General features: G+C 53.8%; 8 protein-coding genes across 8 annotated transcripts; 6 read left to right on the top strand and 2 right to left on the bottom strand.

Annotated features, from left to right (window-relative positions):
- Window positions 1–157: 157 nt before the first annotated feature.
- AYO20_04080 (ADP-ribosylation factor 6) lies at window positions 158–861 on the top strand (the record flags this gene model as incomplete). Its single annotated transcript, XM_022642379.1, has 3 exons — window positions 158–251; window positions 334–749; window positions 808–861. The coding sequence occupies 3 exons, from the start codon at window positions 158–160 to the stop codon at window positions 859–861; spliced, it is 564 nt and encodes a 187-aa protein (XP_022501760.1).
- Window positions 862–2665: 1804 nt separating this feature from the next.
- On the top strand, window positions 2666–3936 carry AYO20_04079 (hypothetical protein; the record flags this gene model as incomplete). The annotated part of the gene is made up of 2 exons (XM_022642378.1): window positions 2666–2732; window positions 2792–3936. The coding sequence occupies 2 exons, from the start codon at window positions 2666–2668 to the stop codon at window positions 3934–3936; spliced, it is 1212 nt and encodes a 403-aa protein (XP_022501759.1).
- A 963-nt stretch (window positions 3937–4899) lies between these two features.
- Window positions 4900–6666, bottom strand: AYO20_04078 (hypothetical protein; the record flags this gene model as incomplete). Its single annotated transcript, XM_022642377.1, has 3 exons — window positions 4900–5234; window positions 5349–6160; window positions 6230–6666. 3 exons carry the CDS (start codon window positions 6664–6666, stop codon window positions 4900–4902), a joined length of 1584 nt encoding a protein of 527 aa, XP_022501758.1.
- Window positions 6667–7640: 974 nt separating this feature from the next.
- AYO20_04077 (hypothetical protein) lies at window positions 7641–9476 on the top strand (the record flags this gene model as incomplete). The annotated part of the gene is made up of 3 exons (XM_022642376.1): window positions 7641–7968; window positions 8161–8269; window positions 8327–9476. 3 exons carry the CDS (start codon window positions 7641–7643, stop codon window positions 9474–9476), a joined length of 1587 nt encoding a protein of 528 aa, XP_022501757.1.
- Window positions 9477–11944: 2468 nt separating this feature from the next.
- AYO20_04076 (hypothetical protein) lies at window positions 11945–15584 on the top strand (the record flags this gene model as incomplete). Its single annotated transcript, XM_022642375.1, has 6 exons — window positions 11945–12290; window positions 12357–12655; window positions 14585–14665; window positions 14716–15145; window positions 15215–15504; window positions 15567–15584. 6 exons carry the CDS (start codon window positions 11945–11947, stop codon window positions 15582–15584), a joined length of 1464 nt encoding a protein of 487 aa, XP_022501756.1.
- A 1626-nt stretch (window positions 15585–17210) lies between these two features.
- On the top strand, window positions 17211–18218 carry AYO20_04075 (pyridoxal kinase; the record flags this gene model as incomplete). The annotated part of the gene is made up of 1 exon (XM_022642374.1): window positions 17211–18218. One exon carries the CDS (start codon window positions 17211–17213, stop codon window positions 18216–18218), a length of 1008 nt encoding a protein of 335 aa, XP_022501755.1.
- A 322-nt stretch (window positions 18219–18540) lies between these two features.
- AYO20_04074 (deoxyuridine 5'-triphosphate nucleotidohydrolase) lies at window positions 18541–19014 on the bottom strand (the record flags this gene model as incomplete). The annotated part of the gene is made up of 1 exon (XM_022642373.1): window positions 18541–19014. The coding sequence occupies one exon, from the start codon at window positions 19012–19014 to the stop codon at window positions 18541–18543; it is 474 nt and encodes a 157-aa protein (XP_022501754.1).
- Window positions 19015–19665: 651 nt separating this feature from the next.
- Window positions 19666–20960, top strand: AYO20_04073 (hypothetical protein; the record flags this gene model as incomplete). The annotated part of the gene is made up of 3 exons (XM_022642372.1): window positions 19666–19764; window positions 19870–20165; window positions 20240–20960. 3 exons carry the CDS (start codon window positions 19666–19668, stop codon window positions 20958–20960), a joined length of 1116 nt encoding a protein of 371 aa, XP_022501753.1.
- Window positions 20961–22021: the final 1061 nt, after the last annotated feature.

Raw genomic sequence — 22021 nt, 5'->3', positions numbered from 1 at the left:
CCTCATCCTCCGAGTTCTGCGTAGCCGAATTCACTTGCTGGGTCGAGTCGAGTTGGTGACCCGCAAGCAATTTGAAGACACTGGCTGCTACTTGATTGCGCCCACCATCGTCGCACCTCCTGAGCGATAAGCTGCGCCCTGCAGCAAGACAGACAAGATGGGCAACCAAATATCCAAGATGATGGGCAAGATCTTCGGATCAAGAGAAATGCGACTGCTGATGCTCGGGCTTGATGCTGCTGGGAAAACAAGTGAGTCCACACAGAGCGGCGTGCACAGTCGATGGCGCCGCACGTGTGTCGGCGGCGATGCAGAGGACTGACGTGCGTGCAGCAATTCTATACAAATTGAAACTGAACCAGGACGTCACAACCATCCCCACAGTAGGCTTCAACGTCGAGACCGTGACCTACAAGAACGTCAAGTTCAATGTCTGGGATGTAGGCGGACAGGACAAGATTCGGCCGCTCTGGCGACACTACTTCTCTGGCACACAAGGTCTGATATTCGTGATTGACTCCAACGACCGAGCACGTATCGACGAAGCCAGACAAGAACTCCACAGGATCATTCTGGATCGAGAAATGAAAGAGGCGCTATTGCTGGTCTTTGCAAACAAACAAGATATCCCAGGCTCCATGACCCCTACTGAGGTGACTGAGAAGCTGCGACTGGGCCAACTCAAGGATCGGACTTGGTACGTGGTGCCCAGCTGCGCGACCACAGGAGAAGGACTGCTCGAGGGGTTGGTGAGTGATACCTATGCCCTGAAATAGCAGCGCACTTTATTGACGTCCTCTTCTACAGAGCTGGCTCTCGACAAATGTCAAAGCCCAACCAAGGCCCGCGCCCACCAAATAACGCACCTCGATCTACGAAGACAGCTTTTGGCGGAACGAGAGCTTTTAACCTGGCTCGGCGAAAGGGACATGTGGCGCCCATCTGGGCAACAGCAGTCATGATACCTATACAGGGTGGATCACTTGTGGGAAGTACTAGACCAAGGGAGTTCGATGAATTGAGATTTACCAGCGCCAGCATGAGGCGCGGGGGCTGTAAGAGCAGGAGCCGGGTCAAAGCTCTTCGGGTGGGAAAGAGACTCGTGATGAACCACCTTGACCTACCTTGCCGTTGTGCAATCTGCCCAACTTCCTACCATGTCCGCGAAAGATGAGCGGGGAAGACGCAGTCGAGAGATGAGGAAGGCAGTGGGCAGACAAGGCTGTGCAATAGTCTTGCTTGGCTGGAGGCTCATTGAAGGGCCATTGAACATTCTTTGACTTAAGGGGAGACAGGCGAAACGAGTCGGCGAGTCAGGTATCGACCAGGGGGCTTTGGTGCAACCACCATGTATTGTACTAGTGAGCCTTTTTCTGTTTGCATGTACTCGGTACTACTCGGACTTGGCGCCATTACGGTGGTTAGAAGAGGGCGAATTCGAGGGACATGGGAAGGGGGTGAAAGTTGTGATAGCATCATTCCGGAGTAATAGAGTTTATCGTCTTGCAGACATCAACCGTGCTTCATCACAACTTCTACTTGTATACATTGTGACTGATCGCCCATCACTGTCAACCATCACCACCTCTTCCGCCGTTACAGCGTCCCACGAACCCTCGGACAGTCTTAGACTGCTGCAGCTCCCTCGAAAGGTGGGCAGCCGATACTTGTTTAGGTCTCTTGCCGGCTGGTGCCACCCACTTCGCGGACGAGCCATGCTGTTTACGACCTGCGTTTTCTGCACTTGCTGCTCATCTGCTCGCCCTCTTTGTGATGCCCCTGCATCCTCCCAACTACTTTGCTTCCCGCCAGTGCATCGGATATGCACCTCGACGCCTTGGGACTTCTCTCACGCGGCCAGGCACACCCCTCTGGGCAGTCCAGGTACCACCTTGTCGAAATATCGCCACCTCCGTCTACACAACCCCTTTACGATCACAAACGGCGGACCTGCATGAACCCCTGAGCCTCAAAAAGGCAAAAAGCACATTTCGCAGCAGATCGCAAATGCAAGGCTAACGGCTCGCGTGCGTGTTGCTCGATGCACAAATTCGCAAACAGTACAATAAAATCCCTCTTTCGACAATTCCCTCAAGTTCCATCGTCCTCAGACATCCATCTGCCTCGTGGCCACCATCCCCCTTCTCCCTCCTGGCATCCTCATCCTTGAAAAGCATCATCTGACTCTTTGGAATCCCGACTATTGCTCCTCTTAATTACGCCATCCCACGCCATCTCCAGCTTTTTTCGTCCTGCCGAGACCCGAACCATCCCCCGCCCTCAGCCTCCTGCCACCTGCCACCTGCCACCTGCCACTGACGGCCCGAGCCTGCAAACCCCCCGTCGAGGTCTCGAACTCGTGGCCCTCACTGGCCACTTTTCCCTCCCCCCCTCATCCTCGTCGGTGGACTCTTGTGCCCACTGTTTCCGGTGTCGACGTCAAAGCAGAGAGGCTATTGTGATACCTAATTTGGTCCAAGGTCAATAGGACCCTCCTCCCTTCGGCACCTGCCAGTTTCATCCGCCCATCTGAGCAGGAGCTGGACATTAAAACAGGCATTTCTCTATCTCGGGCGTTGTCTCTCGGCTCTGCCAGGCGTTTTTGTTTCCCTGAATCTCGTCATTTTGTGCCCTGCCACTCGCTGGATTGATTATTGTTGCGGCCATGTCCGACCAGAATGGGACACTCAATGGCACCTCCAAACCGTCTGTGTTGATAGTGGGGGGTCTCGGTATATGCAGGCCCTTTGAGATGCGTCGCAAAGCGTATGCGCTAACAGTTTTCTACCAGGGTATATTGGTCGCTTTCTGGCAAAATACATTCATTCGCAGAACCTAGCCTCCTCTGTTCGTCTCGTCGATAAAGTCCTCCCTCAGCTCGCCCATCTTGCGCCAGAATTCAGCGATGCATGCTCCCCGGACAAGTTCATACAGGCCGATGCGTCTCGCGAGACGTCGATGGCCCGTGTTTTTGAGCATCCGGACGGACCCGATCGAACCTGGGACTTCGTCTTCAACTGCGCCGGCGAGACGGCTTGGTCGCAGACTTCAGAAATATATAAACTGCGCTCATGGCAGCTGAGTGTGACACTGGCGAAGGAAGCAGCCCAACGTCGCGTCAAGTCCTTTGTCGAAGTCAGTACAGGCATGGTTTACGCTCCGAACCGTACTCCACGCAATGAGCAAGACAAGTTGAAGCCGTGGCTGAAATTGGCCAAGGTGAAGCTAGAAGCCGAACAAGAGCTGTCGAGAATACCAGGCCTGAATCTGGTCATCCTGCGCTTAGCGCATGTCTACGGACAGTATGACTCCAAATTCATTGCCAAAGGATTATGTCTGGCTCGTGTCTATCAAGAACAGCAAAAGGAGATGAAATGGCTGTGGACTGAGGACCTGAGGATCAACACAGTTTATGTAGAAGACGTTGCGCGAGCCTTGTGGGCAGCGGCAGAGTGGAGGTCGGAGAATTCAACCATCTCATCATCTTCTTCGCCTACAGTCACCCGAAGACCGACATTAACAAAAGGAGAGGACGCGCCAAGCGGCAACGTGCCCATATTTAACATCGTCGACCATGGCGAAACAAGCCAGGGAAAATTGGCTGAAGTTATTTCCAAAGTTTTCGATATCAAGACTGGGTTCCACGGGACCATCATATCATCTTTTGCAAAGATGAATCTCGAGCACGTCGTCGACGATCTCAATGAAGATATTCTTCAGCCGTGGGCCGATATGCTCGAGAAAAAGGGCATCACGAAGCCCGGTCCTCTCAGTCCTTTTATGGAAAAGGAGTTGCTCAAAGACACAGATCTGAGTCTGGACGGCAGCTTATTCGAACACGTCGTGGGCTTCAAGTACGAGCGGCCTGATGGCCTGACAGAGGAGGGCGTGAGAGAGATGATTTCAAGTTATGAGAGGATGGAATGGTGGCCCTGATGCGTGTTTTGTTTGCAAGCATTCGTTGTTGGCGTTTCAGCTCCAGCGTCGAGCTCTCGGGAGCTACGCACGGACGCACTTTGTTTTGGGGATGCTGTCCACTTTCTGGCTTGGGTTCACGTTATCTGGGTATTTGTTTTCCGGGCATATCGGTTCCCAGGGAGGGTTTTCAGTTCCGCTTGACTCATTCAGTTGAAGCATGCATCCAAGGCCACGAGGCTCTTTTTATTCCAGCCAAGAACGAACCCAGAAAATCAAAACGAAACAAACTCGACGCCGAGAACCACGGCTGTACATAACGAACAAGAAGACATGCTGGATGACAAGACGAAGCGAGCGCCTATTTCAGACAGCCAGAGCTTAATCGTGTGTAAAGGGAGCGACCCGGGCGTTGATATTACTATTACTATTACTATTACTGGATAGGCTAGGGCTAGGATGGGTAGGCTAGGGCAGGATAATGTAGACCTTTTTTGTTTGCTGTAATGGACAAACCCCTCTCGAGTGGAAAGAGGATCAAACAAGTCGACCGAATGATACAGATGGAGAGATGTACTCTCGATTCACTACCGGAGGAAGAGGTCAGGGAGAAGGGGGCACGGAGAGTCAAATGAATTTTCCTTTTTGTTTTGCGCCTCTTCCCATGAAATCCGGTAAGGTGTCTAGCTAGCTAGCTCTATCTCTTCCCGTCAGAGTATGGGATGATCGGAGACGGGCTGCGTGGGTTCTGGAGTCGAGGCACGGCTCTAACGATCGACCGATCGAATCCTTTCCATTCCATTCATCTACCGCGTTCACCTTGCTTTTTTTGTTTTTTTTTGTTTGTCAGTCCCCGTGTCACGTAGTCACACACATCGTCATCATAGTCATCCGACGGCCTGTATTGCTGAGCCTCGAGAAGAAAAACCTCGGGTCCTCTTCTGTGGGGCAAACGGGCGCGCACACACAAAGGGCTCAAGAATCTCAGGCTGAGCTTGCGGTGATGATGCCTACTTTCATCCTCCAGACCCGCGTGCCCATCCGAGCTGCGTGGCGTAGATCGTTCTGAAAGTCGCGCCAGCCAAGAGCAATGACCCGCCACTCCTCCTCGGTAAAGTCGTCGACGTTGGACCGCGGTGCTGGATTTGCTGGAGAAGAGTGCTCGGCGCGTGTTGGATTGGAGAGGGATACCTGCGGCGCGGGGAGGTGGCTCGTCGCGTCCAACATCTCGCGGTCGGCGACAGTGTGGTCGCGAGCACCACCGAGGTGGGACTGGGTTGAGATCTCGGCACGAGCGACACCGCCAGCACTGTGCTTCTCTGCGAGGGTGGAACGTGTAGCAAGGTTGGTGGGATGCCGGACAGCCTGGTTCTCAAAGCGTCCGGTCGACACGAATCGGCAAATGTCATTCCATCCGTAACTGAGTACCTAACCCAGAACAGCTGATGGGGAAACGTCGACGCGGTAGCATGCTCCGAGGAAGAATGGTGCAAGGTTGTGCTCTTGGACGGGTGCAGAGGGCCACTGGTACGCTGGTGCAAGGGACGCCGCGGCCGTGTGCGAGATGGTATTGAAGTTGCTTCGTGTAGGCAGGCGAGAGACGCTGATGTAGACAGACATAATCGACGGGAGCGATGGCGGGATGAGTGCTTGAGAGCCCAGGGATCGAGGTAAGATTGGGGCTCCGTGCGTCATGAAAGGCTCGTTCGATTGTGATGCGCGGTGCTGACGATGGTCATCATCATGGTAGTGAGCGAGGCCAGGATTCGGCTTGTCTGTTTTGGCAAGGCTGGCAGTATTGCTCTCTTTCTCCGGCTTCGCTTCATGCGTGCCTTGATCGTCATCCAACTCCTCGACTCGCATGACATGAGTTTGCCATAGTTCCTCAAACGTGTGCGGGTCACTGTTGGCGCGGATCTCGACCAGACGCACAATAAGGTCCATGATGGCCTCCTCTGTATGATCGGAATCCATCCTCTGCGCGGCAGGAGGAGCCATTCGGGCGATGTGCGCGGCCAATTTGTCTAATTTCGCAGTAGCTCGGGCACGGGCGCGCTCATAAGCAGTGGTTGGTAATGAAGAAGAATGAGTGTCCGCGTCGGCCAGGTATAAATCTTCACCATCAGTCTCGGCGCGCCTGGAAAACCTGCCCCGTTGTGTTGGGCCTTGTCGGCGGCGAGTGAACATCAGATTGCGCATTTGACGCCACAGAGGATCGATTATCGGAAAGAACCTATCAAACTTCCTGTCAGCGACGGGTACAGGGTCTCATCGCGCAGTCATCGTCCACCTCAGCACGGCCCATGTCTCATACCTCTCGTCTAGAATGTTATTCTTGCCCTTGATGTAGATCAACTTGGCTTCCCCTTCCTCAAGATCAGTATCTGCGAGGACCCATTCCGACCCGGGTTTCCAAATGATGTACGCGAAGGCTCGGATTAGGAATTCAGTGACGTTCTTCAGACTGGAATCAGAGCCTCGCTGAATGAGCTTGTGATGTCTGTTCCGAATGACACGGATGACTCCACTGTGGAATTGCTGGTACCTGTCCGCGCGGATCTGCATCTGGCGGAAGATGGGTGCGTAGATCTCGCCATTCAGTTCGACAGAGACGATCGTAGTATCGGTAAGTTTGCGTAGTTCATTGCCCGGCACGCTGCTCAGATCTGGGAAGGACAGCTCAGGCTGCAAACCATGTGCATCAGCCTCAGGTTCCGGGGGAGGTTCGCTGGGAGGTCCTGGTGACGCCATGCTCAGAGTAGTGAGATTCTGAAAGACACGACTGACTCTCAGAATTAAAGATTCAAGCAAAATATGAATAGAGAGAGATCAGCAGTGGGAGCCTTGGTGCTGGTTTCTGGGAGTTTCCGGTGAAAGCATGCATGGACAGGATGAGTGCAGCAGAACCTTTGTCTGGCAAACGATGCATTTTAACGTCCACGACCTTCACGAACTCAACAAACAGTGAATTCAAAGTCATAATTTGAAGATGACATTTCATTGTGAGTGACAAAGTCTCCTCCTCCCTCTCCTAACAAACAACGCCAACTCTTTCAACATTCAACATGGGCGAAACCTGACGCATCGCGGTCTGCACTGTCCTACCGTTGTACAATTGCACACTCCGTCATTATTGGTCTTCGTTGTGATTTCTGGGTGACTACCCGCTAGGGAGAAGCTGGAATTCTGGAGATATTCGAGAAAGGGAGTCAAGGATTTGCCGAAAGATTGACATTGTGATTGGGCCAATCTCGCTTCAAGCCACGTTGGTAAGATCGACGGGGACAGGCCCTGTGAATTGCACCCCAGCACTTGGTAACCTTGGGCGCTTGAGCGTTTGCGCCGTTGAGCCTGTCTCCTGCCGGGGTCTTAAGCCCTAACTGCTCGTTGTCGGCAAGCCGGAACGCCTGGTTAGGTGCCCCAAGAGAACCGTTCCAGCCGCCCTGGGAAAGTATCGCGCTGACAGCAGAAGCTTGGGCCTGTCATCCGCAATTCCGCCATACTAGTACCATGGTAGTGTGGCTTGTGCTCCTGACCTGAGGCCTCCCTACTCGGTACTACTGTGTGTTTGCCTGCGTCAGGCACTTTTCCATCACGGTTGCCACCATCGTCCCCGTCATAACGCGCTTCTGCAGTCTCTCGCCTCATGTCCTCATAGCGACACCTCCACCAAGCTCCCTCCTTGTTCTTACTCCTCTCTAACGCCCACATCCGCCGACAATGTCATGGAAGCTCTAATCTATAATGACTCGCCGATTGCAGAATATCTAGAAGGAGACGCCATCCCCTTCGAAGCCACCGAGCCATCCTCCCCTGTCTCATGCGCCCAACGAACCTATGCCCCTCGCGGCTTGCCAAAGCTGCGCGAGCAGTTACGAACGATTCGCCAAACCGCTGCCTCCGTGACTGATGTTGCAAACGAACAGTTCCTCGAGCGGTTTCGCTACGTGATCGTCGCCTCCCAGCTCCTCGCGGACGAACCGAAGCCGAGACGACAACCTCTTCAAAATGAACAACCCTTCGCACCACATTCTCTCTCGCTCAGAGGTGCTTGTATAACAGCCGGAATTTCCTTTTCAGTCGCATGGTCGCTTCATCTACTCCAGCGGGGATATCGAACATCTCAGTCACATCATTCAACTTCGTCGGAAATATGCGTGTACTCGTTGTCCCTATTGGGGGTTTGTCTGGTTCTTTTGTACTTCGGAAGGCGTCAATATCTCGAATTTCTCCGGCAATGTGCAGGGTTGACGTTAGGGAATCTGGTGACGAATTCGCATAACTATGATAGCAGCGCAGTTGAGGCGCTTCGTTTTATCCAGGAGGTCGAGATTGTCTCCCGTGGGTATGAGATGTGAGTTCCTGGGTTGTGGCAATCTCATGTTACTTCGCCTTCGCTGACACACATTAGAAGCCAACCACTACCGCCAATCAGTCGACTGGAAGACAAGAACTCATTGAGTCGTTGTCGTGATCTACGAGCCACCCTTGGAGTTACCTTGACCGCCAACATCATACGATGTGTTGAAGCTCATAATGCCATTCAACCATTTGTGAGGGACCTCGACCTGAAAAGATATCATGACGTATACGAGATCTCGATGCAGGATTATAGCGACGCCGTGGCGGTTGCCAACAACTCTCCTCTCGACACCCGGGACTCTCTGAAAGAACTTCGCTTCCTTTTCCGACTTCATCTCATCGCGAGAAAAGTGATCCTTTGTGATCTGTTGGCCCTTCACTCTGGCTCAACCTGGTACAACGTCCGCCAGTGGCGACTGATATGCCATGTGCTGCAAGGGTTAGAGGATGTACTTTCCCAAGCAGGTCAACAACTCCACACTGCTATAGTGCATGAGGAGTATGGCGAAGCCTGCCAGGACACGGTGTCGGAAGACGCCGAAACAGCAGCTGAACGGATCATAGACGCCACTACACCGCAAAAACGACACACCAAGGCTCAATTACGCCGATTTGAAGCGGTGGCCAACGCTATACGATCCCTGAACGCCAAAGTCCACCTGCTTAGAGAAGAGATAAACTCTCTCAAGTCGAAAGATGACTCCGCCCTCAGCATGGCCATCACTGGGCATTACGATCAGCTAGGGGCTGAGATTCGAAACGCCCTAGTCGAGTGGGAAAAGGGGCGAAACACCATGTTCCTCAACGTTGGGACCGAACGTGACAATCGTTTCTCCATATCGTCCAGCGGCATGCGATCACCAGCGTCGCCCTCTCCGAGCAGTCTGGGTGGACTGACGGTGGTGGATGGAGGACCTGCAGAAGCACTAAAGCTGCTGAGTGGCGACGAACGGAGCTCGTCTGATGGGGGCGTAGGATTGGATGAAGAGGTGTTTGAAGCGGTGGCCTTGCCACGCAAGAGGATGTCTTGGGCGCCAATGAGCCGCGAAGAGAAGCTCAACAAACTTCAAGAGGACCGGAGGAAGCGGGCGACCTTTCAGGAGCACGCCGAAAATACAACCAACATGCTGCGGGAACTGCAGATGGTAATCAAACATCGCCCTCCGGCCAGATCTGATACGCGCATCACTTCGATATAACCCACCCCTCGTGGTCTCGTCCGCTGCACGTCGGCTTCCCCTAGTCCGGGGCCTGTGTGATTTCGAATCGAGACTTACCTTGTTTCAATATTGACGACAATAATTTCATGAAGCACATGCAGGGAGTTCAGGGGATGGTTCTCGGCCATACACCAGGTGTGGCTGGCTTTTCTTTCGCGGGAGAAATATCGGGCGTTTTCAAACAACCAAAAAAAAGGTTCAGGTCATTTACCGAGGCAGGAAGGTCATATTTCGGTTGGACATATTGTGCGTTTCGGGCATTTGCACGAAGTTTCCAAGCTGGTTTGCGCCGAATGGGAGAGGGCGATGCGAGAAGGTGGCCTCAGGGGTGGCTTGCTCAGCGGATAGCTGGGACTGCGGTGGGTGGGTAATGGAGACGGTCGAAGCAGAAACAAAGACCAAGATGGCGAGACCAGAAGGTTTACACATAATCTCTTTTGTGAAGTGGTGGTTGCCAATTTGTGATGGCACTGGACACATGAGGGTTTCGAGACGGGTGGTGGTTGATGATATAAAAACTGTGGGCAGTCTTGACCATATCGGACTCGGAACAAAGTGCTACATAATCCTCCGTTGTTGCCCTGCGTTGATCGCTGCAGGGTGTTTAGTAATTGCTGCAGAGCTCTCGCTAGAATCCCTCGGAAGGGAATACAACCGCTGGGGTTCGGTGGGAGAGCGAACTCGGATCACTGAAGAGGCCGGAAGTGTGGCTGATGAGGGCACGAGGGAGCCCTTGTCATTTGCCGTGCCTTGCGTGAGAGAGTAACCGCGAGCCCGACCCCGTGGGCTGGTTGACTTCTGGTTGGGCCGACAGCAGAGTCTGAGCCACAGGCAGCGGGATGTAAGGTCGACCCGGCACCGACGCCAGTCCAGTTAAAGCCCTACAGACCAAATCGAGTTGGCCCAGTCAGGGCTCCTGTTGCGTTATTTCCCGATCTTGTCCTTAAGAGTTAGGTATGGTCTTTGATGGAGTTATTCTCTGTGCTTGTACGAAAAGTGTAGCCCTCATCGACGCCGTCGCTGCGTTGTTTTTTGTTCCTTTCTCCCTCTCGATCCTCCTTTCTAGCTTTCGACATTCTTCGCTGTTTGAATTTCTCGGCCGTGGGATTTCGGGGAATCTTTTCTCGCGAGGTGGTACGCTAGGCGGGTCGCGGACGACGTAATATTAATAACTGTGTACCTCGTACTTGGTAAAGCATCATGGAAATTTGCGATATTGGCTCATTGCGATTCCCGTTCCTCGCTTCCGCAAATGCCTTGGCGCATCAGCATTTCCTACTTCCACCGAAATACTCCCTTACCTCCCACCTACTTTAGTCAGATCTGAGTTCTTCCAACGTCGTTCAGATTCCCATAGCATGCAAATGCCCATCATATCGGGCGAGAAGAAAGGGACAAAAGGCCTCATACTGGCGCTATTCGTCTCGGACCTCTTCGATCGGTCTGCATCCACACCCTCGCAGTACCCCTGGTGCCTTTTTCGAATCCAGTCAGCCGGCCCCCACCGAGCCCTTTCCATTCCTGTGCTATGTTTCCTCTTTGCTCGGCCCAGACCTGCGACCCGTGGCAGTTGAAACGACGTCTTCAAGGGTAGCGGCGATACTACGGGGACCCCTCGACAGCCCCGAGAGCCATGCTATCTCCTGTTGCGCCGCCCAGAGATCTCAAAAGAGCAGTAGGGCATTTTGAGGTGATACTGTAATCGACACCCTTTTCCCATGCTTTGATCGCTAGGCCCATGTCCCAAACGCCGTCTTCTTTGCCACAGATGTTAGGCAAAGTCTTTTGGAGAATGTCGTATTGTGGCTGCAGGTAAGTCCAAGCCTCTTTTTCCCTTCCAGAGGGGACACCTATCTCTTTCCGGATCTCTTTGACGATCGTCCTAATGGGCCGTCTCGTTCCCACACCCTCGTCAGCTCTAGGTCTTTGGCCATATATCTCCAGCAGCCGGACGTTGCCCCTGGGGCCTTGGTTGGAAGAGCGCATTTGCCACGCGCCAACTTGCAAGGTTTGATCTCGTGGTCCTATAGAAGTGTTATTACAGCCTGACGGTGGCTCGAAACTCATCAACGAGCCCTCTCTGCACATGTAAGTATTGTCTAAGGATTGGCAACGACTCTTGTGATTCGTCTGCCTGTCACGCACTTTCTGTCTCCATTTGACCCTGTCGCCTGCGAATCAATCAAGACGGCCACTTCTCATCGCAGCTGCCCTCTAGGTATATAGTAGCCACGAGGTGCTGTGGCTGAAGTCTATTTCAATCTCTCACAATCCAGGACTCTTGGGAAAATCTCCTTCTCATACCTTCGTTTGGAAGGATTGGATATGTCGAGTGTGGCAGTATTTGTTGTACCTACTCCTCGCTGCATCTTCGAAACGGGCAGTATAGACCTTGTCTAACCAACTTGATCATCTCTCACCCATTGTCCCCTTTCAAATATCGCAGCATGTCGCACCAGGGGCCGAGGCTGGATGGTCTCAACCTGATCGAGGAAGCGCAAATCGAAGGGGCCATCCGGGAAGTCAGGCGCATCGCCGACACAAATCCTTCTGCTCCAGAATCATGGGAACAACGCCTACACATTGCGCGTACGGCCATCGCCACGCTGGACGCGACGGGGTTCGTGCAGATGCCTAACAGAAATACCGACCGTACATTCGTCATCGCGACGTTACAAAGTCTGGCTTATCATGATGCGGAAGGTGTTGGTGTCCCCGATATCGCGGAGTGGTGCATGAACCAGTGGTTATTGCTACTCCAGAGAAATACCGAAGATCTCTCTGCGCTCAGGGGTTAGTCAAACTCGCACAGCTTACCAATCCTTCCCTTCTCCAATACACCTACTTACATAATTTCAGGGCTGGGTCAAGCGTGGCTAGCTCGATCTCAAAGCGTCCTCGCACGAATCCACCGCACCGAAGGCAGCTCCTCCAGTGGCAGCAGCGGTCGACCTCAGAGTCTAAGCGAGAGATTGTCGTATTCGACGGCCGAGGAGTCTAGGGATGCAGAACGAGCAACTGCCGAAGCCGACGCCAGAGCACACACGGCCGATTATGTGGAAGCACGCGGGATGCTGATTCCGGCGGTCGACTATTTCTCTAGGGCTGTAAACGTGGCCGAAAGAGATGGAGAACCCACCGGAGAACTACTCTCAGAGGTCAGGACGATTTCCTCCTTGGTCCATATATCCACTTCCCCTCCACATCTCAACTTGAACCTGAAAGGCACAGGGCTAACCATGACTTCACCATCTACAGGCGGCTGAAGCCAACATGAGTCTTGGAAACGTCTCATATTCCCACCAGAACGAGCAATACTTCCACAGGGCTATACGCTACTTGCGGCGAGCCTCGCAGATACCCGGCTTTCGCTTATCTGCTTACCTACAGAGGTACTGGATACCTTGCGATCCCCTTTCCACGACAGTCTTCGACTAACTAGGTGCATAGTTACCTTGATGATTTTGGCCGGTTGGTAGACTAACATTTCAGTCGGGTTCGAAGCTTTTCTTACGCAATGACGCGTGCAAGGGGGACGGGAGCAAGGTTGCTGGCAACCAACGCCCTGGGGCTTTTCATTTTCGGTTTATTTCCATGTTACATATTCTGCGGTATTTATTTTCTGTAACCAGCCAGGTCACAACCAACAGCGTATCAGATCGTTGCATTGCACGGAAAAATGTTCCCTGCCTTTTCGATCACATTTCCTTTGCAGTCTGGGAAAGGCGATCTGGAGGGCCCCACGACCTCCTTTCCCTGCGAGTCTTGGCCCTATCAACCATGAGACTCTGAGCATATTCAAACTTTTTTTGGATCCCTGGCCTTGGATCTTATGTTCCATTGCATCGTGGTGCCGTGCACTCCACAGAGAACGACAGACTTTTCTCCGTCGGCTGCAGTCCACGAGCCTGAGATTGCCCTTGCTGCCACGTTGTACTAGTGAGGACCCGGTAATCGGTTCCACGTCGCCACATGCCAGGCTCCACTGTGCTTCACCAGGGAAGCCCATAACATGTGGGCGTTGACGGTCACATGCGGTTCACTCGGGAAAGACGGCTGAGAAAGGTCTGCACGTCGAGTGTAACGGTGGCGGTAACAGACACAAACCCCCACCAGGATAGAAAGCTGGACATGTAGAGTGGTAAGAAAGGAACGCCAGGGTGCCATGGTGCATCATACCCTGAGGGATGGACATTACGAATGGGTTGGCTATTGCTGCAGGAGAATTTGGGTACTCGTACTCGTTCCCTTTGTTGCGATGTCGGGGGAACATTCGGATAGGCCAGTATTGTGTGGCGAATACGCTGGGGCGGATACTGGGAGGTCCAAGTACGAGGTACTCGTAGGGCCACGAGGCTGAGCCGGACACGGGGGCGGCCTTGCTGCCTACTCGTAGGTACCTGCCAGTGTTCGTCATTCGTCATAAGCAGGGCGCGGCGCCGCACGTGACACGCCAGGTTGAGAATGGACTTGATTGCGCATGCATGGAAGATCGGGTGAGATCAAGAGCCAGTAGTCTGTCTGTGAGAAGTCGAATGTCCTTAGTGCACATCCCTAACAGGGGCCATACCACTGCTCAACGACCAAGGAGAGGGAAAGAACCGGGTTGTGCATCTGCAGGTTGTCTGGAAAGGGTTGGAACTCGGGCAAACATCAAAGCAGGACTGGACTTTTGCTCTCTCGAAGCGAGAACATCCAGTAGTATGGGAAAGCTGCAAAATGCCTCTCGCCTTGGGGGAATTTCCAACAGCCACGATGACGCAGTAGTGAGTGAGCAGTAGGACAATCCCGGCGGATGGACAGATCGCTTCATAAAAGGAGGCTCGGCAGGGCGGAAGTCTCAGCACGTGATCATGAGCCAAGACCAGGGCGTAAGTGGTTCGAAAGCGGTTTAGCCTCGAAACGCGCTTCGCGACTCGTGTCGTGCAATATCGAAATTCGTGACCTGTGTGCTTGTCCATTGCGGCTTTGTAGTCCCATCCCATTGCTCAACGATCAAGTACAGTCTGCCAAAATCAATTCGTCCTCACCGATCTATCTCTCTCACAAAGCCAAGGCACACAACAATCGCCAACAGTGAGCACTAGGAATTCCGTACAGGCGGGACGCTGGCTAACATCCCTGTAGTGTTGGAAGCACGTCTCGAACAGGCAGCGATGCTGAAGAAGGTACTGTCACCATCCCGTGGCTCCAAACTGGCTTCTAATCGACTTCGCAGGTCGTGGATGCCATCAAAGACCTTGTCCAAGACTGTAACTTTGACTGCAATGACTCTGGCATTGCGCTGCAGGCCATGGACAACTCGCACGTCGCCCTCGTCTCCATGATGCTCAAAGCAGAGATGTTCTCTCCCTACCGATGCGACCGCAACATAGCCCTCGGCATCAACCTCAACTCCCTGACCAAAGTCATCCGTGCCGCCCAGAACGAAGACATTCTCACCATTAAGGCCGAAGACTCTCCCGACGTGGTGAACCTCGTCTTTGAGAGTAGCGACACGGATCGTATTAGCGAATACGATATCAAGTTGATGGACATTGACCAAGAGCATCTGGGAATCCCCGACACTGAATATTCAGCTACCATCGAGATGCCGAGTGCCGAATTCCAGCGCATTTGCCGCGATTTGATCGCCATGTCGGAGTCAGGTACGTGGCATGGCGACAAGATTTGGACACGACCGGAAGAAAAAAATAACTCATGCTGATTTTATACAGTGTCGATCGAAGCAAGCAAGGACGGCGTCCGTTTTTCGTGTCAAGGTGACATCGGCAGCGGCAGCGTCACCATTCGACAGAACTCATCCGTGGACAAGCCAGACCAAGAAGTAAAGATCGCCCTGAGCGAACCTGTCTCTCTGACCTTTTCACTCAAATACCTCGTCAATTTCTGCAAAGCAAGCAGTCTTTCTACAAAGGTCAAACTCTGCCTCTCCCAGGAAGTGCCTCTTTTGGTGGAATACAACCTGTCGGGAAGCAGCTATCTGCGGTTCTATCTAGCCCCCAAGGTATGCCTTTCCGGCAAGACGCCATGCGCAATCATCTAGGCACTGACTCGGGTGTTTTACAGATTGGTGATGATGAGTGAACGAGGAATGCTTAGGATGACCACGGCAAATGCTTGTATGGAGTCACAGATTTACGACAATGTGATGCGGTCAATGGTGGTAGGGGCTGTTACGGATTTGCGCAAATTATCAAGGACAATCCCGGCTTGTGTTTCAGGGCCTGTTTACGGGCAGGATGTATCATGGGGATGGCCGCCAGCCACTGCCGCACCCAGTCCGTTGAATGCAGAACTCATCTTCTCATGTCACAATCCCATGGATAAAGGTCGTGTCGACCCTTGAGGTTAGAGGTGGCATCTTCGCTCCAGATCCAGATCCAAATCTATCACCGTCCAACTGATTGCTTCGTTGTAGTTCTGATTATATTCTATGGGGATCAATTAGACACCCCTTGAGGATCAGTTGGGAGGGACTGAATTCAAGGTGCCGGGACAAGTTTGTTACTGAGAACTGTAGTTAAATGTGCTTAGCTTCATTTACAGATGACACATAGCAGCATGTTCATAATTAAAGGAATTGAGGAGTTTGCAAGATCCCTTCAATGTACTTGGTATCTTATCGGCATTGGGCGGCGAGGCTCTGGTGGGATGGAGAGGCGGAGGAGGGGCGGTTGATGTCATACTTTTTTCTCACCCAAAAAAATGATTTGAATTGATATTACATGCACATATCCGAGGATAGCCACTGAGCCAATGCTTCGCGGTCACTCTTGTATACTCTTGACTATTTCTGCTCTCACGATAGATTATTAGAGGCGACAGACGCCAGGACAAACGGGTCTCCTTTCTCTAACGCCATACCATTCGTTCGCTCAATACCCCTCAGAGAGCCTTTCCTGAGAGTTGCAGAAGACCTCCCTCACCCATCCTCCCCCTTATCGTGCCGCAACCTCGAGGAAGATGCGATGACGTCCTGTGAAATGTCGATACCAGAAACAAAAGTTCTGGCCATAGCGAGCCATGTACGTTGACTCTTTGTTCCTCTGCTCCCATGCTTCACGTTTATCTAGCGGGCTCAATCCCGGGGTTTTCCCCCTATACTGCGCTTTCAAGTCCCGTTACGAGACGATATAAGTCTGGCTGGTCGGCTGGCTAGGGTTCCAGGAAATCGGGTCAGTCGGATAGATCGATGGGCTGACAAAGATGAAACCGTGCAAGGTCGTCTACGGGTGAGTTTCTGTCTCGGTGCGAAGACTTTTTTCCTCTTTCTTCCGTCTTTGTCACTGCGCACGTGCGCCGCAGCCACGGAGACCAAAGCGATGAGATTGCTATGGGATGGTAACTATGATGCTGCTGCTGCTCCGTCGGAATCTTGTGTGGCCTCTACACGAAGTCAAAGTCGAAATCAAAGTCAGTGGCTGACGGTATCTGGCGGATTGTCTGTCTTGTTCAGCTATGTCGGCAATACGATGGCCACCTTCGTGATGCAGGCGCTTGGTTGCGACGTTGGAGCCATCAATACTGTGCATTTCAGTGAGTTACTGTTCTTTTCCGTCCCCTTGTTCTCCTGGCATGGTCTACATCTGCGACGGGACATCGAACTATGCGATGACAACAATCCCTTCGTCCTGCCCTCCATCGCCAACCCCCGAGTCGGCCAGGTCGCCTCTTCTCTCTCTGCATAATCCATCAGTCATTCCTTTTGACATGAGCATTGGTCTGACCATAACTCTTTGCTCCCACTCCAAAGGCAACCACACAGGGTACCGCCAATTCAAGGGCCGGAGGACTCCCGCGGCCGAAATTCGCGAGTTGTATGATGGTCTGCGGCAATCCTACTTGACCGACTTTGACGTACTGCTATCGGGCTATTCGCCCTCTGCCGAAGTCGTCGATGCCGTCGGCACCATCGCCCGCGACCTCCGGTACCGCGCCGCCGTCCGTCCAGGCGGGTTCTTTTGGGTCTTGGACCCCGTGATGGGTGACCAGGGCCGACTCTACGTCAGCCAGGACATCGTGCCCGCGTACAAGCAGCTCATCAAGGAGGCCGACCTGATCCTCCCGAACCAGTTTGAGGCCGAACTCCTCAGCGGCGTGACCATCTCGAGCTTGAGCGGTGTGGCCAACGCGGTGAGAGCGCTGCATGTCATACATGGGACCCGACACGTGGTGGTGACCAGCGTGAGGGTGGGCGATTCCGCAGCGCCCTCCGCCGATGGAAGTGAGGAGAGAGGAGCCGCACTGACCGTGGTGGGGAGCACTCGGCGGCAAGACGGCAGCGCGCGGCTGTTCAAGGTCGAGGTGCCGGTTCTCGAGTGCTACTTCAGCGGCACGGGCGACATGTTTGCGGCGCTGATGGTGGCGCGGCTGCGCGAGGCCTGCGCCCAGATGAACCTGCTGGACCGGCCGTCGTGGATGCCCGACGACGACGTCGAGGCCGTCGACCTCCCGCTCGCCCGCGCCACGGAGAAGGTGCTGAACAGCATGCACATGATCCTGGAGAAGACCATGGCCGCGCGGAACGAGGAGATGGCCAAGTTCGGCTCCAGCCCCGGCGCGAGCGTCGGCGGTCTCGAGGGCCAAGGCGAAACCGAGGGCGAGGGCAAGCGCAGAGCCCTGGCCGAGAGCAAGGCCGCCGAGGTGCGCGTGGTGAGGAATGCAAAGGACTTGGTCTACCCAGAGGAACGGTACAAGGTTCAGCCAATCGGGGTGTAAATGGCCTATCTGTCCAAGACAATGTGGAAGAAGGGGAACGGATCAGAGAAAAGACGGAAGATTTGGGGGTTTGACTGTATTTTTCCCAAGAGGCACGGGCATGTGGGTATGAATTCCAACCATTTGCTCGAGCGACCCGACAACCCCCCTTCCCTACACAGGGTACAGATATCACACATAACATCATAAACTCCCCGTTTTCTAGCCTATTCTAGTATTTGCCATGGATTTCCCTGTACCACACCACGCCCCAAAAGACACTGACAAACTCCTTCCTATCCAGCAAGTCCGAGCTCGTTATCAGCAGGCGGACGAAAACACCTCAGCCGGTGCTCCCAAACCCGCCCGCCCCTCGGACACTCTCCTCGAGATTGTCGACCTCGACGACCTCGGGCGTGTAGATGCGCTCCAGGACCAATTGGGCGATGCGGTCACCCTTGCTGACCTGGAAATCGACCTCGCCGTGGTTGAACAGCAGGACCTTGACCTCGCCGCGGTAGTCTGCGTCGATGACGCCCGCGCCCGTGTCGATGAAGTGTTTCGCGGCCAGGCCCGACCGGGGCGCGACGCGGCCGTACGTGCCTTCGGGCGTGGCGATGGAGAGGTCCGTCGAGACGAGGGCCTTGCCTCGCGCGGGGATCGTGGTGGGTTTCGAGGCGTACAGATCGTACCCGGCGGCGAAGGCCGAGCCGCGCGTCGGCGTGGAGGCGTCGGCGGAGAGCTTCTTGATCAAGAGGGGCGGCTGCGACGAGGGGGAGAGTTGTGGCACTGCCGTGGAGTTGGTCGTGGGAGACATCTTGGCTGGAGGAGCGTCAGACTTGACACGTTTGGCTAGTGGAGAGTTGGGCAGTGAGGGTGGTAAGTGGTCTGCGTTCTTTGTTTCTGTGGATGGAGGGGGAGTCGACGTTCTCGTCATTGCTTTTGCAAGGGAAAAGATCTTGTTTGAGAAGGGAAAATGACAGTAATGGGTAGCAAACGCCTCGACGCGAAGCCACACATTTGGAGAGCGCGAAACCCCTCGACGCGTGGGGAGCGCGTTCTTGCGCTTCAAGGGGGAAATCGTGGCAATTGACATGTTCCATGGAAATGTTGCGCCGTACAGGTACTTGTAGTCCTCCGTACAGCACTTGCGCTTGCTTCGCCGCGAATGGAATTCCGTAAAGCCGCCCAGGCCGACATTGGTGCCATGGCTATTATTCCGTGACCAAATTCCGGTGGCTTCCCTCTGCCCTCTGCCCCCAAACTACAAAACCGAGGTAATTGATCATGGCCTCGGCCTCATTGGTGACGGTCGACCCCAGCGAGCCAGCAACGAAAAGCCACGCCGACATTTGTCCAGCTTTGTTTTCCTTTTTGATAACGAGTGCTTCTTGAAAGCTGGCCCTCGTTTGTCTGTTACTCTGGTGTGTCTAACTGTCTGCTTCGACAACTAGCTAGACGGACAGCCATGGCAGGCCCAGTGCGGCAGCCGATTGACCTGGCTTCTCTGGAGCGGTACATCGACAGCAATGTCCCCGAGATCAAGCCGCCCCTCCAGTTGAAGCAGGTATGTCTGTCCCCCTCCTCGCGCGCGCTTGCTGGATTTGATCCCTGGCGACCGAGTACTTTCGTGTTGGGTTCTTGGGTTACTGACGAGTCTCTTCGCCATTAGTTCGGGTTTGGTCAATCGAATCCCACGTACCAAATCACCGACTCCACGGGGACCAAGTTTGTGATGCGCAAGCGGCCTCCGGGGCAATTACTCTCCAGAACCGCCCACCAGGTCGACCGCGAGTACAAGATCATCAACGCCCTGGGCAAAACGGACGTGCCCGTGCCAAAGGTCTACTGCCTGTGTCAGGACGACAATGTCATCGGCACGGCCTTTTACATCATGGAGTTTTTGGACGGGCGCATGGTGACTGAGCCGCACTTTCCTGGGTTCAGTCCCGAAGAGCGAAGAGAAATGTAAGGGCTGGGATGAAACCCGCGGTGACAAAAGCGAATGGAAGAAAGTGCTAACGTTCGTACTTGTTACACAGGTGGCACGACGCGGTTCGGACACTGGCAAAGTTCCATCGGGTCGACTTCAACAAGATCGGCCTCTCCGACTTTGGGCGCCACGGAAACTTTTACGACCGCCAGCTAAAGACGTTTGGGACCCTGTCAAAAGTGCAGGCCGAGGCGGTCGACGTCGAGACCAAGAAGCCCGTGGGCGCGATCCCGCACTTTGACGAGATGGTGGCCTTTTTCAAGCAAAAGTCGACGCAGCCCAAGGACCGCGTCACGCTGATCCACGGCGACTACAAGATCGACAATCTGGTGTTCCACAAGACGGAGCCGCGCGTCATTGGCATCTTGGACTGGGAGATGGCCACCATCGGGCATCCTTTGTCGGATCTGGTCAATCTGGCGGCGCCGTGGGGTTGGGTTGGGAGAAACTTGGGCACGGCTCACGCCGACAGCGGGAACGAAGTCTTCAGGGACGGCGTCACCCCGGGGCTGCCCACCTGCAGCGAGGTCGTGCAGTGGTACGCCGAAGCCTCGGGCTACGACGCCGCCAGCGAGTTCGCCTGGGGTAATGCCTTTGGCGGGTTCCGGGGAGCGATCATCATGCAGGGCATCGCGGCGAGGTACGCCCGGCGGCAGGCCAGCGGCGTGACAGCCAGAAACTACGGGGCGCAGATGCCTCTGTTTGGAGAGTGGGCGTATGGCTTGGTCAAGAACTTGCAGGAGTCGTCACCGGGCAAGGCCAAGCTATGACGAGAATTCACGCGGCGTAAGCATAAGTTACAGTAGATGGCTCTAGATCTCCAGGGAGAAGAGGAGGAGTGAGAGGGACGGAGGGAAAGGCAAGAAATACTTTGACTTGCACATAACCATCACCGTCACCATAACAATGACCTCGTATATATGAATTAAAATATAAGGAGCGATGGTTGGGAGACCATGACCTCGTATATATGAATTAAAATATCAAGGAGCGATGGTTGGGTTTGGGAGAAAGGAGGCAATCCGTCCTCGTCCTCGTCCTCTGCCTCAGACTCGGAAATCATTCATGGATTGGAATCAATCGGACGACAGGTTGACAAGTCATCTCGTCACCAGGTCATTGATATCCATATCCATTCATCCAGGGAAATGTGCTTGTCATTGTCCTCATCCTTGTCCCTTGTCCTTGTCCCCATTCCCTTGTCCCCGAAGCCAGCCTCGACCACAACCTCCAGCGCTCAGTAGATTTTGTTTAGAAGAGGACCACCCGACTCCTGATTGAAGGGCCCGAAAACCGAGTACCTAGGACATAAGTACCTGGGACTTGGTATCTCGTACCTACAAGTAGTTATCGACCCCGTCTTGTACAGTAAGTAAGAAAGTACTCGGGGGTCTCTGCGCCTGTGTGGCTGCTTGGTCTGGGCGGGTAGGTAGGTAGGTAAGGTATTCAGGTATTGTATACAGGCAGGTTCTGTGGGCAGGAGTAGGTAGGTAGATAGGTAGGTAGGTAGGTAGGTAGACAGGTACTGTGAGTAGTAGGTAATTCAGGCGCTTGAGGGACTGTATGTAGATACCAGAGGTACTGCTCGTAGATAGATAGGTACCTTGTGTTTGTCCGTGGGTAGGGTAGATACTCGTGCGCGGTACAGCGAGTACCAAGTGGTCCTTGAATATTGGATATTTCCTACCATTCACTCACTCACTCACTCACTCATTCATTCACTGAGCTGGGTTGGAGGGAGGGTGGCCGGTCCGTCGATCCGTCCAGGCTCCTCCTATGTGCCTCCCAAATATCATTGTTTGCTGACACTCCTTCCCTAACCACCACTGGC

This window comes from Fonsecaea nubica (genome assembly GCF_001646965.1).
Source record: "Fonsecaea nubica strain CBS 269.64 chromosome Unknown Scaff20, whole genome shotgun sequence".
In the NCBI taxonomy this organism is placed as follows: Eukaryota; Fungi; Ascomycota; class Eurotiomycetes; order Chaetothyriales; family Herpotrichiellaceae; genus Fonsecaea; species Fonsecaea nubica.
Note: the sequence above shows the minus strand (reverse complement) of the source record. Positions and strands in the feature narration are given on the sequence as shown.